Source organism: Sminthopsis crassicaudata, chromosome 1 (assembly GCF_048593235.1).
Source record: "Sminthopsis crassicaudata isolate SCR6 chromosome 1, ASM4859323v1, whole genome shotgun sequence".
Taxonomy (NCBI): Eukaryota; Metazoa; Chordata; class Mammalia; order Dasyuromorphia; family Dasyuridae; genus Sminthopsis; species Sminthopsis crassicaudata.
Genome location: NC_133617.1, coordinates 28,809,195 through 28,828,969, shown reverse-complemented (window position 1 = coordinate 28,828,969; position 19,775 = coordinate 28,809,195). Strand labels below are relative to the sequence as shown.

Below are 19,775 nucleotides of genomic sequence, written 5' to 3'. Positions count from 1 at the left end.
CCTTGACCTCAACATAATAATGTCATTTTGATCTTCTTTGAGAATGAATGACAACAGCCAAACACTGTTTGTAAGCTCTATTATCACAACATAATTTGCTTTAGTTTCCACACTTGAGATCAATTCTAAGCTTAATCTTTGGGACAATTTTCCTTTTCTATTTTTGTATCTTTAGCACCTACATATCAGGATTTGCCTACCATTTTCTCCAGGTAGGTTCCAGATACAATGAAAAATTACCTCTCCCACTGTCACCCCAAGACAAAATTTAATAAACAGGTATGCAGAGTTTGACTCTACCCCTGTCTTGCCATTGAGAAATATAACCCTGGTGAGCCATTCCACTTAGAGATTTCTTAGGGACTAATGTGAGACCATAGGGAAGTAGGAGAGAGAGTTCTGGGCCACTATACCCTCTCTCCCTCCTGCTCCACTAAAGGGTTCCGTTTAGTTCTGGATCCAAGCAGATAAACTACAGGTAAGTTCTGGGAGGACCTGATCATTTCAAAGAAAGGAACGCTTTTCTGCACTCAAGTCTGGGCTGTTGCCCATCATTCTGACATAACATCTTGCCTCTGGACCCCAAAGAGTCCAGTAAAATGATGCCTTTGAACCTCTCTGCCTCATTTAAATCCAACTCATTTGCAAGTCAAGACATCATCCTCCAAATGTTATTGGTCCTTTTTGAGAACAAAGGATGATCAATAGCAACAATCTTGATTAGGTGCTTATTGATCTCCACCTTAAAGCCTAGTGGAAAATTCCTTAAAGTTTTGGTCTTGGTTTCCCCAAAAGGTGAAGTAGGAAGGCACTCATGTACAATGTAAATCAAGTATAGGACAACCCCATGCATAGATTTGTATATAAAATGCTCTTTGAAGAAATACAAAACAACTTTAAAAGTTGGAAGATTAACTGCTCATGGATGAATCATGCAAAAAAAAAATTAAATAGTAATTACTACCAAAGTTAATTTACATTTTAAATTTCATACCAATTGAACTATCAAAAGGATACTTCACATAATTTAATAAAAATAATAACAAAATTCATATGGAGAAATAAAAGATTTAGAACATCAAGGGAAATAATGAAATAGAGAGGAAAGGTTATAGCCCTTACAGATTTCAAACTACTTTATAAAGCAGAAGTCATCAAAACTATATAGTATTGGTTAAAAAGAGAGAGAGAGAGAAAGAGGACAATTGAATGGATTAGAGAAAGATGAATAATAAACAATGGAACTCAATGTTGCTCTATATATTAGAAAGCACATTTGTGAAAGAACTCCCTGTTTGACAAAAACCATTTGAGCAATTGGAAAATAATCTGGCAGAAATAAGGCTTAGAGCAGCATTTTATGCCACATTGAATAATAAACCCAAAGGAGATATTTGACTTTAATATTGAAGACAATACCATAAACAACCTAGAAGAGAAATAAATCATATACTTTTTACAGCTCTAGGTAGAAAATGAATCATTTATTTATTTTTGGTTGCATTTTGAGCTCTGAGCTATTTCCCTCATTCCCTCCCAATCCCATAGTAGAGAAGGTCAATATTTGTCATATATGTTTCTTCTGGAGGTAGATAGCATTTTCTTTCATAGCTCCTTTGTAGCTTATTTGCATATTTATATTATTCAAAATAGCTTATTCACAGCTACTCTTCAAACACTATATACAGTGTTTTTTTGGTTCTTCACATTTTATTATTCATTACCTCATGTAAGTCTTTTTGTATTAATCTAAAAGCAGTCTGCTGACCATTTCTCATAACACTATAGTATTTTATCATAATCACATACTACAACTTATTCAGCCATTCCCCCTGATCACCTTTAGAAACAGATCAAATAGTGTTATGGGGCATGATTTTAGATTATTCTCCAAAATGTTTATAAAAAATTTCCCCCAAATTTTCTTCTTTCTTTCTAATCTTGGCTACATTAGTTTCATGTGTACATAAACTTTTTGAAATTTAATGTAGTCAAAATTTTATATTTTCCATTTCATAATTTTTTCTAGCTCTTGATTAATCAATAGGTTCTTTTCCCCCTAAATTTAACAGATAATATGTTCCCATGATCTTCTAATTTATTTATGATATCTTCCTTTTTGTCTTGGTCACATATCCATTGTGATCTTACCTTGGTAAATGGTATGAGACATTTGACCACACCTGGTTTTTTTCCAGGCTGCTATCCATTTTCCCCAGTTTTTTTTTTTTTTTTAACCAAATGGGGAATGCTTATCTCTAAAACTTAAATCTTTACATTTATTAAACACAAGGTTACTATAATAATTTTCTAATGTGTATTGTATATCCACTCCATTCCACTGATTTACATTTCTATTTCTTAGCCAGTACCAAATAGTTTTGATAATTATCACTTTAAAATAGTTTGAGATCTGATATTGTTAGACCTCCTTCCTTTGCATTTTTTCATTAATTCCTCTGATATTTTTTATTTTTTGCTTCCAAATGAATTTTATTATTTTTCTAGTTCCATAAAATAGTTTGTTTTAATTGAGAGGATACTGATTTAGGTAGAATTGTCATTTGTATTACATTGGTTCAGCCCACCTATGAACAATTAATATTTTTCTAATTATTTAAATCTGGCTTTATTTATATAAAAGTATTTTATAATTATGTTTATATAGTTCCTGGGTTTATCCCAGCAGGTATATTCCAGGAATTTTATACTGTCTATGATTATTTTAAATAAGAAATCTCTTACTGGCTCATTGTTGGTGATATATAAGAAATCCTGATGATTTATGTAGGTTTATTTTATATTCCACTTCTTTCCTAACATTATTAATTGCTTCAATTAACTTTTTAGTTGAATCTGTAATATTTTACAAGTACACCACCATAGCATCTGCAAAAAAAGGGATAGTTTTATTAGTTAATTGCTCATTCTAATTCCTTCCATTTCTTTGTCTTTTAGCTAGTGTTAGCATTTTTGGTACAATATTGAATAATATTGGTGATAATGGATATCCTTATTTCACTCCTGATCTTACCAATAATGCTTCTAGATCATTTCCATTACAAATTATATTTGCAAATTGTGTTAGATAGATATTACCTATCATTTTTAAGGAAAACTTCATTTATTCCTATGCTCCCTAATGCTTTTAATAGCAAATTAATGTTGTATTTTATCAACATATTCTCTGCATCTACTGAGATAATCACATATTTTTTGTTTATTTTCTTTTACTGATGAGATCAGTTATGCTGATAGGTTTCCTAATATTGAATTAGCCCTATATTCTTTGTATAAATCCTTTTTGGTCATAGCGATATTTTTGTTATATATTACTATTATGTCTTTTGCATAAATATTAGAGAAATTAGTCTATGGTGGCATTTTTTTTATTGTTGTTTTTACTCCTTCTGGTTTAGGTATCAGCACCATACTTATGTCATAAAAATAATTTCATAAGACTCCTTCGTTGCCTATTTTCCCAAATAGTTTATATAGTATTGGAATTGATTGCTCTGTAAATGTTTGAAAGAATTCATATGGTCCTGGGAATTTTTTCATAAGTTGATCATTGACGGCTTGTTTAATTTCTTTTTCTAAGATTGATTTGTTTATGCATTCTACTTTCTTTCCTGTTAATCTGGCCAATTCATATTTTATAAAAATTCATCCATTATGCTTAGATTGCCAGATTAATTGGCATATAATTGGCCAAAATAGCCCATAATAATTACTTTAGTTTCCTCTTTATTAGTGGTAAAATCACTCTTTTCATTTTTGATACAGTATATTAGATTTTCTTCTTTTTAAAAAAATCATATATTAACATATGGTTTATCTTATTCACTTTTTCATAAAGCCAGCTCCTAGTGATATTTATTAGTTCAATGGTTTTCTTACTTTCAGTTTTATTAATCTCTCCTTTGATTTTCAGTATTTTGATTCTGGTGTTTATTTGGGGATTTTAGTATGTTGTTTTTCTATTTTTTGTTACATGCCCAGGAGATGAATTATTTTTTTTTAAAAAAAACGCGTGCAATTCTTCACATATTTCTACAATTATCATGCTACACAAAAAATCAGATCAAAAAAGATAAAAATGAGAAAGAAAACAAAACACAAGGAAACAAAAACAAAAAAATAAAAATACTATATTGCACTCCACACTCAGTTCCTCAGTCCTCTTTCTGGGTGCAGATGGCTCTCTCCATCAAAAGACTATTGGAACTGGCCTTATTCACCTCACTGTAGAAAAGAGCCCACATCCATCAGAATTGATCATCATATATTCTTGTTGCTGTGTACAATGTTCCAGGAGATGAAATCTTTTATATATTTTTAAACTTTTATTATTTTATTCTGAACTTAAGAAATAAACAAGGTTTTCCATAATAAATACAACAAAAAGGTAATTACATATGAAACTGCAAATCTCTTATATATAACTTGCAATTTCTTTTAAATATACAATAAAATTATTACATAACTTTCTTTCCCCTATTTTTCTCTCATTTAGCTTTGTGATTAATATAGATATTTATAAAAGTCAAAATGATATTCACTCAAAGTGGTTCTTTCACAAAGCACATATGTAGAAGTAGTCTATTCTTCCAAAGAAAGAACTGTTAAATAAATGTATGAATATAATAGTTTTATGTAGATAGCCATATATAATCCAGCCATTCCCCAAGTGATGAGCATCTCTGCAGTTTACAATTCTGTGTCACCACAAAGAGATCTTAGATGTATTTTACATATGAATTCTTTTCTTTTCGCCCCCTGCAGTCATTTTGGCAGACAGATTTAGTAGGAGTATTGCTGGGTCAAAGGATGTAAGCAGTGTAACAACACAACAAAAATCATCATCATTATTATAGATCACAAACAAAACACTGTAAAAAGAGATAATAAGAAATACCACATTTAAATAAACTCTAGACAGTATAAAACACGTGGGAGTTCACCTACCAAAATAAAGACAAGAACTATATTAAAAATTATTGGAGAAATATTAATTTTCATGTGTGGGCAGGGCAGGAGATGAATTCTTAACCACATAAAGAATAGAGATACTTATAAAATAACTGAAATAAATTTGATTATTTGAAACTGAAAAATATCTGCAAAAATAACATTAATGCATCTAGGCTAAGAAAAGAATGGGAAAATACTTGTATCAAAATTCTCAGATAAGGGTTTGGCACACACAAGTTATAAACAACTAATGTGTGTTTGTAGGCAATCCACACCCACACATATTCATGCCATATCTGAGACAAGGTTCTCAACTGAGAGAGCAGGGGAAGGAGAAACCATGAGAGACTTGAAAATGGATGAAAAGAATTGGAGAGTAAGCTAGTGAAACATACACTTCATAAATATCAGTCAGCATTAGGATCCATGTGTTCCCTACTCCAGAAGTAGAATGCCATTTGCTGACTCATGCTACCTACATCAGCTCTATATATGAGATATATAAATTTTGGCTTAGAAGCAAACAGAGGCTAACATCTCTGATAAGAATAACAATTTGCATGTTCACTAATTTGCCGTTATCTCATTAACTAAAGATCATCCACAGTGCAGGAACTCTTGGCTTCTTCTCTATTTTATTCCAAATAAATGAAAATGAATATGACTTTCAGTCACTGAATTATTTGCTTTGTCCCTTTCCCAAGTGGAAGACTAGGGAAAAAAAGAATTGGCTCTACACCCATTTTTATATCCTGAGAGACTGATTCCCAAAGCACTGGTGCAAAGTGCTCTCAAAATTCCTAATTTGGGCACCTGAGAGCTGAAGAGGGTATGAATAAGCAAAGATCAGAATGTGAGCTTGAGAAATCTCCAGTTATTTTAGGGTCCAAAAGCAAACTGGGGAGGCAGTGTAGTATCAAGATGTTGCCTTGAAGTTCAAAAAGATCTTGACTCAGATGCCAGCTTTAATGTTTGTGTGGCACTGTGAGAATGATCTCTCAATGGTTCCAAACAACTCCAAATTGGAGAACAGATGATCACATCATTGAAATTTCCCCACATCAATGAAAATACAAATTCAATCTTAAAAGAGAAACAAATCATACCAAACTATCTGAAATCTACACTTAGGCCAATCTGACAATTCAGGATTGAAAAGGGGAGGGGAAAAACTAATTTAGGAAAGATAAGAATGAGAGTAGAACTCATACTTGTTCAGATGTTTTTCAGTTGTTTCTGATTCTACATGATCCCTTTTGGGGATTTCTTGGCAAATATACTGGAATGATTTGCCATTTTCTCATTTTACAGAGGAGAAAATTGAGCCAACAATTAAGTGACTTGCCCGGGATCACCCAACAGATTTGAACTCAGGGAGATGAGTCTTCCTGATTTCACACCCAGCTCTATCCACTGTCCTAGAACTTAAATACTGTCCCCAGACCGTTGTTCTCTTCTTCACTAATCAAAGGAAATTTCTATCACTTACTCCCTTATTCCTATTGAGTTTATTCACATTTCTGTTTGAGGCCCTCATGTTCACAGTTCCACTTTTACTTCTTAACCCCACTTCGGCCAAAAGGTGATTCTTGTTTCTTCTCTCTTTATTTTCACCGCTTCCCTCCATTCTTGTGGTTATTTGGACCCTGTATTGAAATGTAATTTCCTTCCTGTCTGAATAACTTCTACTCTTCCTGTTTCATTGGGCTTCCCCAAAACCAAATGTACCCAAACAAACATACAAGTAGCTCTCACCCAGAGTTGATAGACAAGCACCCCTGATTCACTTGTAAGATGTAAGCTGCCCACATAAGATGTATATTCATATGGAATGACTGATTACATTGTTAGCTGGTTCAAGGAGAAACATGACATATCTCTGGAATCTTGCCCATCCCTCTAAAAAGGAGATTGATTCCCTCCTGGAAGAGTTTAGGACAAGGGTTATGAGGCTGGCCACTCTGTTCTCCTCTGAAAAGGAGTACTGAACTAGGATGATCTGTGCTTCCCTTTAAATATTACTTTTCTGGGGCAAGATTTTTAGGTACGAAAGCTGCTAACTTCCCTGGATCTTTTCCATTAAAAGAATGGGGGTGCCGAGTTTATATTTACCAGCTTAGCATCTTTCCATCAAATGTTAGTTACTGAAAAGATAATCATATTTATGAAATACCTAATAAATCTCTTTATGATAAATGACAAACAGGAATCAGAAAAGAAACACAGATTTAAATATACCAGAAAATGTGTACATTGAATAATAACTTACACTGGCAAAAAAAGAGCTTTAAACTCAACCAACGGAGAGGCCCCATCCTCACCTAAAGGGAAATTTCCTAAAGGCTAGCTCAGAACCAGGGACAGGTGGAGGAGCCAGTCCCACCTACACACCTGTCGCTTCCGAAGTCTTTTCTCTTTCTCCAAGGGTTTCTCCTCAAGCAAAATTTGGACCTACATGTGTCTCTCATGAAGAAAGAAGGAAGAATGTGTGCTTTTTGATGTCCACATTGCACTCCTACTGGCATTATCTCCACTAATCCAAAAACACATTTCAGAGGCAGAAAACAGCACTGGCCTGTTCTAGACCCATGAAGGGGATGATGGTAGGGCCCTAAATATTGCACATAAAGTAAGATTCATTCTGCTATGGGTTGTTCATGAGGTTCAAGACTTTGCTGGCTTCCAGAGTCTGCTCCACCTGAAACCAGAAGATAGATACATTTGTATTAGAGATGCTGCTGATCTTGATAGGGAAGTTTGGGGAAGGGTGAAAGGGACTCACTGGACAATTGTCCCTCTGGGCTCTGGCAATGAACTGGGAAAGTTGGGTGGAGAAATGCCCAGGCTGAGAGTATGGAGACCTAAACTCTAGTCCCACTTCTCTCATTGACTGGCAACAAGATTTTACTCCCTGACATTAACCTTCCCTGGGCTCAATTGCCTAAACTATCAATTGAGGTTAGTATAAGCTTGCCAGGGCTCAGCATTGTAACACTGAAAATTCAAAACAAAAGGCTAGGTGATCTTAGGATGAACTTGAGGTCACTAAGAAGTGAGCAGCCCAAGGTCCTCAGGGGGAATTGGTACCCAGTGACAGGAGGATACTGTTTGGTTCTGGAGGCCAACCCCCCCATTTCTTGCTCTCTCTGTCTCTCTTTGTCTCTGTTTCTTTCTATGTTTTTCTATCTCTATCTCTGTCTCTCTTTGTCTCTGCCTCTTTGCTCTATGTCACATTTAAGGACTCTGTAAAAAAGTATTCATCTTTGAGGTGGACCAAACAGAAACCATGTTGGGGTCCAGTTTAGGGTTACAAATGTGGATAAAAGCCTTTTCTGATACCCCTTAATACAATTATCTTTTCTCTACCAACTGCCTCCAATTTATCTTATCTGTATCTTGCTTATGCCATGGTTTACATATTGTCTCCTCTATTAGATTCTACTTTTGAACTCTTCCATATCCGAAGATCATGGGACGCACCATGTGATGCCTTGTGATGATCAAGGCCCAACTGGAATATTCAGCTTAGGTCAGGGCCCCAAGAGTAGTAGACCTTTACCTTCCAATTTCACATGACAATGAATCTGGGACCAGGGGAGGAGGAGGGGTGCTGTGCAGGGATGAAGGCTGCCTGAGTCCATGGGTACCCTTCCTGGGTGTGTCACACATACATACAACATACAGACAGAAATGGTGAGAGGAGAAGGCTTTCTCACTCACTGGCACGTTCCATGGCTGAACCCAACTGCCATCCCAGTTTTGTAAGCAGGAAGCAGATGACCATAGTTGAGCTTTTTGAGCCAGCTTGTCCCAGCGCCATCGGCTTCCACCCCCTACATCACTAGTTGGGTCAGCCGGGTCCAGAATCACTGGCCTGAAGTGAACAATAGAGAGTTGAGGCTAAGGAAAAAAATTCCTCTCAGGATGCCAAACCCAAGAAGAGATTTCCTCCAGGAAGACATTTGCCCCTCTCTAGAAGTGCTGGACACATAGTAGGAGCTTAATAAATATTTAGTAATTGATGGATGGGCATAAAGGTGTGTTGAGTAGATATTTAGAGTAGAAGAATCCCCAATGAATATGGTTCCCTGGCTTTTCTAGCACACCTGTCCCTCCCACCTCCATCCAGTATGCACATTTGTATTCAAAAGCTGTGACTATCACAGGGGCAATGGCTGAACCGGTAATTTCACTGATACAGGGAAAGCCCAGGTAGGAAAATTCCCTCTACCAATGCAGGTCAGCAACATCTGATGTTATCTGTGTCCTGGACATCTCTAGGAGCCTGGTGATGATGTACAGACTCCTCAGAAGAACGGTTTTAAATGCATAAAATAAAATACATCTGATCACAAAGGAAACTTATTCTGTTGAATTATCAAAAATACAGAGTGTCCCAAAAAGCTTAATGCAGTTTAAAAATAGCTTGAAACTAATTCAAAACTTGTGTTAAAACACACATGCAGTCACATATGTGTAGACCTACTTGTATACACAATTGTATACACATATATTCTCACATATATGTACCTACTTGTGTATACAACCATACACACACAAACACGCATCTATACACACACAACTGCTCTCTCACACACAAGCCCCCATGTTCCCCATGTATAGACGCTCTGTTCTGAGCTGTTCAATGGCCTGCAGCCAGGTGTGCCAAAGGCAGGCCTGGAGGGCTGATTCTCTATCCACTAATCCATCTGCCTCTCCCGAGACTATTATAATTAATTACATTTACAGTTGACTGTTCTATAACTCATTGTAGTTAATTATATAGCATGGTTATTGGGATTATATCCCAAAGAAATACTGAAGAGCGGAAAGGGACCTGTATGTGCCAAAATGTTTGTGGCAGCTCTTTTTGTTGTAGCTAGAAACTGGAAGATGAATGGATGTCCATCAGTTGGAGAATGGTTGGGTAAATTGTGGTATATGAAGGTTATGGAATATTATTGCTCTGTAAGAAATGAGCAGCAGGAGGAATACAGAGAGGCCTGGAGAGACTTAAATCAACTGTTGCTGAGTGAAATGAGCAGAACCAGAAGATCACTGTACACTTCAACAACAATGCTGTATGAGGATGTATTCTGATGGAAGTGGAAATCTTCAACATAAAGAAGATCCAACTCACTTCCAGTTGATCAGTGATGGACAGAAATAACTATACCCAGAGAAGGAACACTGGGAAGTGAATGTAAATTGTTAGCACTACTGTCTCTCTACCCAGGTTACTTATACCTTCAGAAGCTAATAATTAATGTGCAACAAGAAAAAGGTATTTACACACATATATTGTATCTAGGTTATATTGTAACACATGTAAAATGTATGGGATTACCTGTCATCGGGGGGAGGGAGTGGAGGGAGGCAGGGGATAATTTAGAAAAATGAATAAAAAAAAATTATATAGCATGACATCTGATCCAGCCCTTCAACCCAGGTAAAGCAGGTAGTATAATCCCCATTTTACAGAGTAGGAAGCTGAGGCCCAGGGAAAGGAGGAATGGTGGAGTTAAGACTAAATGCCAAGGAGTTCCTGTAACTAAAAAAAGAGAGCCTGTCACAAAGGGATAGAAAACTAGATAGCAGTGTGGACAGTTCTTCTGTAGTGGTAGAAATAGCTGCGCTTAGCCCTGAATAAGATGGGAAAGAGAGCTTGATTCTCAGAAAGGCTTGGGTTTGAGTTGTGCTTTGAATATTTAAGTATGAGAAAATTCTGTTAGCTTTCTGTGCCTCAGTTTTCCCATGTGTAAAATGAAGTGGTTAACTTTGATAGTCTCTAAAGCATTTTCCAGGATACTGCATGCCATACTAGGATCTCCCCTCCACTGCCTCTTTCATATAGCTTGTCCTAGACACAAACATGACAACTTAAATCCCTCAGTCTTGGTGTCTTAACTTTGAGTCTGGTACTTTCTTCACAAGAACACAAAGTCTCTGAGAAATCATCAAAATTGAGAAACAAGATTTCAAGAAGAAAATCAAATAAATATCTTTGGATATGTTATAGGCCATCCTGAAGTGTTCCTTAGAGTTAAATTTTCTTTGTGAACATTGATACCTCTGAAATCAGCAAAAGCTACAAACCAAGACGGATTTGTGATTTTTGATTCGGGAGACTAGAGCCATTAGCTGGGAAGCTTTGCTGACCCTCAGGCTAAGGGGCTCCTATCTCTGGTACCTGTGTTTCTGGAGCTGACAACAAAGATAACTGGCGATGGTCTCATTTTGAGTGTCATAGTTGATGGTCCAGTAGATCATGAGCTCTTGGTACTTCTGGATCAGGTACAGGACTGTCTGGAAGCCACGAGCTATGGAGAAATTAATTTCCTGACTGCCATGTTCCCAAGCATAGATAGTCAGAAGCTCCAGAGCATACTGAGGAGGGAGGGAATCCATTTTCTCCTTGCACTGAGAAGGAAGAAGAAGTCATTGAGAATGATGGAAATAGCAAGTGATGCAATATAAGCTGGATGAGACCACAGTGATTATCTCCTTCAAGAATCATGCTGACTAAGTGGGCACTCAGCTGTGACTCGGGGAGGGCCAGGAACGGAGAGCCCCTAGCTTTGGAGACAATTCAACTTCAGCCTACCTTATTGGTAGGACATTTTTCCCTATGGTGAATCGAGTTCACGTGCTGGTCTTTGCACAAGATTCCCTACAATATTCTCCCTTCTCATCTTTATCTCCTGGCTTCCTTCAAGTTCCAGTCAAAAGCCCATCTTGCACAAGCAGCCTTTCCTGATACCCCTTAATACAATTATCTTTTCTCTACTGACTGTCTCCAATTTATCTTATCTATATCTTGCTTATGCCATGGTTCACATATTGTCTCCCCCATTAGATTCTATGCTTTTTGAGGGCAGGGGCTACCTTTTGCCTTTCTTTGTATCCCTAGAATTTAGCACAATGCCTGACACATAGTAAATGCTTAATAAAAACTCATCAACTTGACGTGACTTGACTTCCCTACAACCTCTGCCCATTGCTCCATATTCTACCAGACCCAGAATAGGTCTAATCTGTATTGTATAAGACGATCCTTTAATATTTGGAAGACAGCTGTCATCACCGTGAGTTTTTCCCTTCTATGAACTAAGTAGTCTCAGTTATTTCACGTGTATGGTCTGGAGGGCCCTCCCAAGGATAAGTAGTAATAATAAGAAACTATATTGCAGTGTCAGAAAATTCTCTAAATTTGCATATACTTTTTCATCTGAGCCTTCCAAGAATAGAGTAAGGGAGGGACTATGAGTATCATTATTCCAATCCTATGAACACAGAAATTGAAATTTAGAGAATTTGTGACTTGCTTAGGATTACAGAGTCAGATTATGGCAAAAGTAGGATTTGAACCCAAGTATTTCTGGCCTAAGCCAAGCAGTTCACTATATTCCATAGTCTCGCTGCCTTCCTAATATAATCTTTAAAATGTGTTCTGATCTACATGCCCAATTCTAGCTTCTTTCTGTTTGAAGGGAAACCTAGACGGAAACTTGTCCCAACCAAGATATCAGAGACCATTCATTCCAATCTATATCATTTAAGGGGGATCAGAGAAGACTGTCAATAGAAGGAGGGATTTTAGCTGGTATTCAAAGGAGAGCAAAATCAAAGAAGTCAAGAAAGGTAGGAAGGGTCCTAATGATAAAGGGATGAACAGAATATTTTATATTTGTTCCTAGATGTCATGTGGAATTGTTGAAGTCCATTGAATGGGCAGTGGAAGGGATGATAGTGTAGTCAGAGGTACACTTTGAAAAGAGTCTTTTGAACCTGGAAATATTTACACAAACTGATGCCAAATGAAACAAACAGAACTAGGAATATATTGTACACAATAACAAGATCAAGTATGACAGACTTGATTCTTCTCAGTGGTTCAGTGATCCAAGGCAATCCTAATAAATTTTGGATAGAAAATACCTTCTGCATCCAGAGAGAGAACTATGGAGACTGAATGTAAATCAACACATGCTGTGTTCATTTTTTTTTCTTTTTCTTCTGATTTTCTCTTTAGGTCTGATTTTTTTCTCCCAACATGATTCATAAGGAAATGTGTTTTTAAAAATGTACATGTATAGCCAGAAAAACAAACAAACAAACAAAAAAAACCACAATTTAAAAAAAAAAGAGCCTTTTGACAAGTGAGACAAAGCTGGATTAGAGGCAGGGAGGTCATTGAGAAGACCATTGTGATTGCCCAGAGAGTAGAAAGGCTCAGGGATCAGCATAGGGGGAAAGCAATGATGAGGCTGTGGGGGGCCCTGAGATCCCACCCTGGGTAACCAAGATGATTCCTACCATTTGGTACCAGTGTTTCACCAATCGGACCAGATTTTTGAGTTTGTTGCAACGCTGGCTGAAGAAGCTATTTTGTAGTTCTGTGAAGCAGATGAAGAATTCTCCCCCTGCCTGGGATTCCCTTATGAGATCAATGTAGATTTGAGGGTCAGGTTTCTTTAAATCTCTGTTTACTTGACCTGTTGGGGAAAACCAAATCATTTCAGCCAGTGTTTTTTTTTTCAGTACCTGTTCTGTGCTAAGTTCAGGTGAGGAAAGGGGCAGAAGTCAGGTTCCATCCTGGACATGTTCACTTAAAAAGTACTGTCTTTACAATAGACCTGAGAAGTAAATAATGATCAAGGTTCCTATTTTAGAGATTAGAAAACTGAGTCTGAGAAATGGGTTGATTTGTCCCGGAGGTCATGCAGTATCTAGGACAGGATTCAAACCATCACCCCAGATAATCCTCCTTGCTGTCTCTGCTACACTTCCTCTCACATACATGTAAAAATAGGATGAGACCATCTGTAATAAGTGTAGGGGAGGGAGGGATCAGGTTGGCAGGAGAGCAGTGTCAGGGCAGTCTTCACAGAAAAGCTCAAGCTGGTTGAGTTTGGACAGGAGGAAAGCATTTTTGAGTGGGGAGAGCTTCAATGAAGCTATATAAGTGGAGATAGATAAAGTGTGGTCATGAGGGACTGGGAAAAAATGTCAGGTGGCAGCAAAGAGCAACACAGCTGAGGAGAGTTCTTTGGACTTAGGAATAGGAAGAACTTCTGCTTCTTCTTCCAGTGAAGATGAACCTCTCTGAACTTCCATTCGTTCTTCTAAGAAAAATGGATTAATAATGTGCATAGTAGCTACCTCACAGCTTGGGAATCACCAGTGATAGAATCATTCTAAATCAGTTGGAAATATTTGTCTTATTGTGGCTCTTTTCTTTTTTTATTAAAGCTTTTTATTTACAAAACATATGCATGGGTAATTTTTCAACACTGACCCTTGTAAAATCTTCTGTTCCAAATTATCCCCTCCTTCCTCCTACTCCATCCCCTAGATGGCAGGTAATCTAATACATGTTAACTATATTAAAATATATGTTAAATCCAATATATCATACATAGTTATACAGATATCTTGCTGCACAAGAAAAATTGAATCAAGAAGGAAAAAACTGAGAAAGAAAACAAAATGCAAGCAAACAATGACAGAATACTCAGTTCTAGTGGCTCTTTTCAACAAAGAGATGATTCAGGCCAGTTCCAATGATCTTGTGATAAAAAGAGCCATATATACCCAAAGAAAGGACTGTGGGAACTGAGCATGGATCACAACATAGTATTTTCACTCTTTTTGTTGTGGTTTGCTTGAATTTTATTTTCTTTCTCATTTTTTTCTTCCTTTTTTGATCTGATTTTTCTTGTGCAGCAAGGTAATTGTATAAATATGTATACATATATTGATTTAACATATATTTTTTTCTAGGTTTAACATATATTAGATTACTTGACATCTAGGGGAAGGCATGGAGGGAAAGGAAGAAAGGTTTTGCAAAGGTCAGTGTTGAAAAATTATCCTTGCATATGTTTTATAAATAAAAAGCTTCAATAAAAAACATCTAAAAATTTTTAAAGATATATTTGTCTTATATAAAGTATCAGTTATCAGTCAGTTGATCAATAAGCATTATTAGGGGATAATTCTGGGCCAAGAACTGGGCTAAATCTGAGAGGCATAAAGAAAGACAAATATACCATTTTTGCCCTTAAGGAACTCATATTCAAAAGGAAGAAACAGCATGCAAATAACATGCAAAGGAACATACAGTGTGTGTGTGTGTGTGTGTGTGTGTGTGTGTGTGTGTGTGTGTGTGGTATAAATAGGAAGTAATCTCTAAGGGAAGAGACTTGATGGGGAAGGAGACCTCTTGCAGAAGGTGAGGTTTGATTTGATGCTTAAAAAAAAAATCTCCTCGATATATTATTACATCCAAGAAGAGTGAGAGAGAAAGAGAGAGGCCAAATTATGATTCTTGTGACACCTTATCTACCCTTGGAGTTTTCCAACTAATTATTTTAGAAGAGGGTATTGGATTTCAGATGGAGCAAACTTTTTTTGGACACACATTTAAGAGTGGAACTGTAAGAATTCACTACTCAAAATATAGTTCTATATGTTTGTCCTTTTGAGTTCTACAAAATGGGAGGTTATTTTGAATCCCCATTTATCATAGCATTAGATCATAGGGATTTGGAGCTGGGAAGGAGCTTAGAGATTGCCTCCCATGGAAACTTAAACTTTGTTCCTGGGTATGGATAGCTGAGTTTTTATCTTAACTTGGCCAGAGATAGACCTCAATAGCATCTCCATAACATGTTACCAATGTCCATCCCACTTACTAATGCTATCTTTATGTGTTGTCTTCCTTTATTAGAATATAAACTACCCCGGCTCTGAAGTCAGGAGGACCTGAGTACAAATCTGGCCTCAGACACTTAACACTTTCTAACTGTGTGACTCTGGACAAGTCACTTAACCCCAATTGCCTCAGAAAAAAAAAAGAATGTCAACTACTTGAAGTTAGGAATTGTTTCTTATATTTGTCTTTGTCTGAATTTGTGACACACAACAGATGATTTATTTATCTATCTACTTATCATTAGTGATCACAAAACCTTTGTTTAAAGACTTCTAATGATTGATTGTAAATAAAAAGCTTTAATTAAAAAAAAAAAAAAACAACCAAAGACTTTTAAAGGGACAATCCATTCAAAATTTAAATAGCTCTGATTGTTAGGAAGTTTTTCCTGACATCCTACCTCCTCCCTCTGGGGCCAAGCAATACTATTCCAATCATGTTAACCCATTAAATTCTATCAAATACTTGAAGGTTCTTACCATACCTCCTGATCCATCTCACCTCCAGACTCCAGTCCCATCACATGACCTATGTATACTGCGTTCTTGTCTTCTCACTATCCTGGTCACCCATAGTTTTAGGTATCTTCTGTCTGTCTCCTACACTACACTGGCCCCAATCTGAAAAAGAAACAAAAACTCTAACATGAAATTCCAGAAAAGAGAAACTACAATTTGAAACAGTTCTTGGGTGTGTGGTCCAACAGGGGAAACTCTGATCTCATCAGCTCCGGTGGCTTCAGGTAAAGATCTCTATACTGATGATTCTCAAAAGCTATTAACTCATCCCTAACTTCTCTGCTGACCTATATAGACTCCTATCTTCACATGACTTCCAGACAAACGAATCAACATTTCCAAAACTGATGTCATAATCTTTCCTCCCAAACATCCTCCTTTCCCACTATCATCACTATCATCCCAGTCACTCAGGCTTAAAATCTAAGTGTCAATTCCCATTCCTAGCTCTCTCTTATTCCTTAACCCAGTGATCCTCAAACTTTTTAAATAGGGGGCCAGTTCACTGTCCCTCAGACTGGGGGAGGGCCGGACTATAGTAAAAACAAAAGCTCACACTCTTTCTCTGCCCCTCAGCCCATTTGCCATAACCGGGCTGCATAAACATCCTCAGTGGGCTGCATCTGGCCCGCAGGTCATAGTTTGAGAACTCCTGCCCTTAACCCATAGCAACATGTCCTAAGAGCCATATGATTTTACCTTTGCAACATTTCTCCTGTACATCCCTTCCTTTCCTCTGACAGACACTTCAATCAGCCTCGTATAGTCCCTCAAGACCTCATACTGGACTATTGCAATAGCCTGCTGGTTGGCTTCCTTTCCACAAGTTTCTCTTCACTGTATGCCATTTTCTCCCCTCCCCCCAATCTATCAAACTGCTCTCTAATCTAAATCTATACAGTAGACTTCAGGGAAAGTCTATCTCCTATAGGATCAAACATAGTCCTCTGTTTGACAGTCTTTTAATACTGTATGTCCATGTACTGTATGATATTTACTGCTTCTCAAACAAGACAGTCCACCTCCTAACTTCAAGTATTTTTTCCTGACTGGATCCCATGCCTGAAATATTCTCTCTCCTCATCTCTGCTTCCAGGCCTCCCTGTTTTTCTTCAAATACCAACTAAAAACTCATCTTGTACAGGAAACCTTTCTTTATTCTTCTTTAATTGTTATTCTTTAATATATTAATATTTAATATAAATTAATTTAATATGTGAATTACTATTTAATGATTATTCTTTATTTCTAATGCCTTCCCTCTATTGATTACCTCCAATTTTTCCTGTTTATAGCATGTCAGTAATGTTGACTCGTTTGTTTGTAGGCTGTCTCCTTGATTAGGCTGTAGGCCCCTTGGAAGGAACTGATTTTTACCTTTCTTGTACTGCCAGAGTCTGACAGGATTTCTGTCACCTAGTAGGTACTTAATAAATGTATATAGACTGATCATTCATAGAAATCAACTGAAGTTGAGATAAAGAGAAGGGGACTGGGCAGGGTCTATTCTTCTAGAAAGGTCTCCTCATGCTACACTGGGGAGACCCAGAAATCAGTTTGGGGGCTTCTCACCTAGAACATCAAAGGCTGGAAGCATATGGAAGTTCATCCATTGACTTATATTGTCCGACTTCATGGAGAAGCTGAGAACTTGAGCATCCGGTGTCCTTGTTGACGTTGAAATTTTACTGCAACCATCCACTCTTGCTCAAGCTCACATTCTTCCAACTTTTTCTTGATTTCTTCAATGAACTCTCCGCGGCGGTCTGTCTGGTCCTGGTAGCTTTGGAGATCGCTGAGAAATACCACGAGATCAACCTTGGAGCAATGTCTCAGGGCTGTGCCTTTGCCAGAGGAACCTCCCTGCGTGGAGCAGAAACGGAGAGCTGTGAGCCTGTTCCTGAAGGAAGAGTTTCTTGAGCCCAGGAAAGGAGGAGAGAACCAACGGCCCCCTCCCTGCACATCCCTCTGCTCTGAATCAGCCCCCTGTTCCCAAGGGGACTTTTAAGGAGCTCAACCCCCTAAGGATGCTCCCCCCTGCTTGAGGTTTCTCTTTCTCCTGAACCTTCTCTCCCAGCCCAGATTCTCAGATCAACATAGAAAGAAATCAGTCCCAGGCTCACCGTCACAATCTTGGGGACCCGAAGGGACTTGCAGCAGTCTCTCAAACACCTGGCCTTCAGGAAGGAGGAGATGATGTGGATCGCCTTCTTGACCTCCGTCTTGAAAGTGGTCTCAGGCAAGAGATGCATCTCGATGTACCTGTCCAGGTCCCTGGCGCGGGTGTCCCACAGAGTCATGGTGCCCCCGAGAGCCTGCATGGAGAGAGCGAGGGAATCAGAGCTCAGGGCTCACCTGGCTGGGAGCAGGGCTGCTCGGTCCCTCTGCCTCTCCCTTAGCTCCGCCCCAGGACACGCCCCCTAAGGGAGCTCCGCCTCCGGGATTACTTTCATTTTCCTGACGAGTGCCGAACCCAGGGCTGTAACCTCGCCTTTTGGAAAATAATATCCCCTCTTACTTCCGGGTGAAATATAGTTCTTTTGTAACAGAAAAGAATAAGGAAAAGGAATCCGAACAAAAACAAACAAAAAAAAACAACTTTCTGACACCGAGGAGAAATTCTGCCCTATTCTTCCTCTCTGTCAGAAGGGGGTAGAGATGCCTCAGAAGCAGCTCCTGAGAACCATCCCGGGCTTTTCTGTCGTTTGCGTCTCACTGAAAATGAGGTTTTCTGGTTTTCCTAAAAAAAACAAACAAACAAACAAACAAAAAACAAAAACAAAAAACAAACAAACAAACAAACAAAAACCCCAGCTCATCTCCACCTGGTGCTGGTCAGCTCCTTCCTTCTTGGGGACCAGTTCCTGCTGTCCTTATTTGTGGGAGAGTATTTGAGTCAACTGTGACTCTGGGAGGCAGCCTGAAAAGGAAATCCATATTTAGGAACCAGGCACTGTGTAAGCACTAATTAAGAAATAGCTCATTTGAGCCTTATAACAATGCTTCGAGGGTGCTACTGTTCTTAGCATTGTTTTACAGGTGAGGAGACGCAGATAAACAGATTAAAGTTAAGAGAGTAAATGACTTGGCTAGGGACACTGTGGGGAAGTGTCTGGAATCATATTGGAACGCAGGTCTTGCTGAATACCCACTGAGCTATGCAGCTGTCTTTATGCAAAAGAGAACACATTCTCTATACTACCTGGAATTAACCTCTTCAAATTACTGTGGTCTTGTAAAGTCGCTGCGTTTTTCCTTATTTTGTTTTCCTTGTTATGAGAGAGTCTCATTTGGCTTAATGCTGGTGATTTTATTTCAAAAAGAAAGAAAGGGAAAAGGAAGGAAGGAAGGAAGGAAGGAAGGAAGGAAGGAAGGAAGGAAGGAAGGAAGGAAGGAAGGAAGGAAGGAAGGAAGGAAGGAAGGAAGGAAGGAAGGAAGGAAGGAAGGAAGGAAGGAAGGAAGGAAGGAAGGAAGGAAGGAAGGAAGGAAGGAAGGAAGGAAGAGGACAAGGAAGGAGGAAGGGAAGGAAGGAAGGAAGGAAGGAAGGAAGGAAGGAAGGAAGAAAA

At 38.0% G+C, this 19,775-nt stretch overlaps 1 protein-coding gene across 1 annotated transcript; it reads right to left on the bottom strand.

Annotated features, from left to right (window-relative positions):
• Positions 1 to 4,326: 4,326 nt before the first annotated feature.
• Positions 4,327 to 18,604, bottom strand: OAS1 (2'-5'-oligoadenylate synthetase 1). Its single transcript, XM_074297229.1, is given in 7 exon segments — positions 4,327 to 7,672; positions 8,695 to 8,848; positions 11,165 to 11,394; positions 13,291 to 13,469; positions 17,782 to 17,886; positions 17,889 to 18,072; positions 18,333 to 18,604. Coding segments are annotated over 7 exon segments (1,104 nt in total). The 5' UTR covers positions 18,531 to 18,604; the 3' UTR covers positions 4,327 to 7,618.
• Positions 18,605 to 19,775: the final 1,171 nt, after the last annotated feature.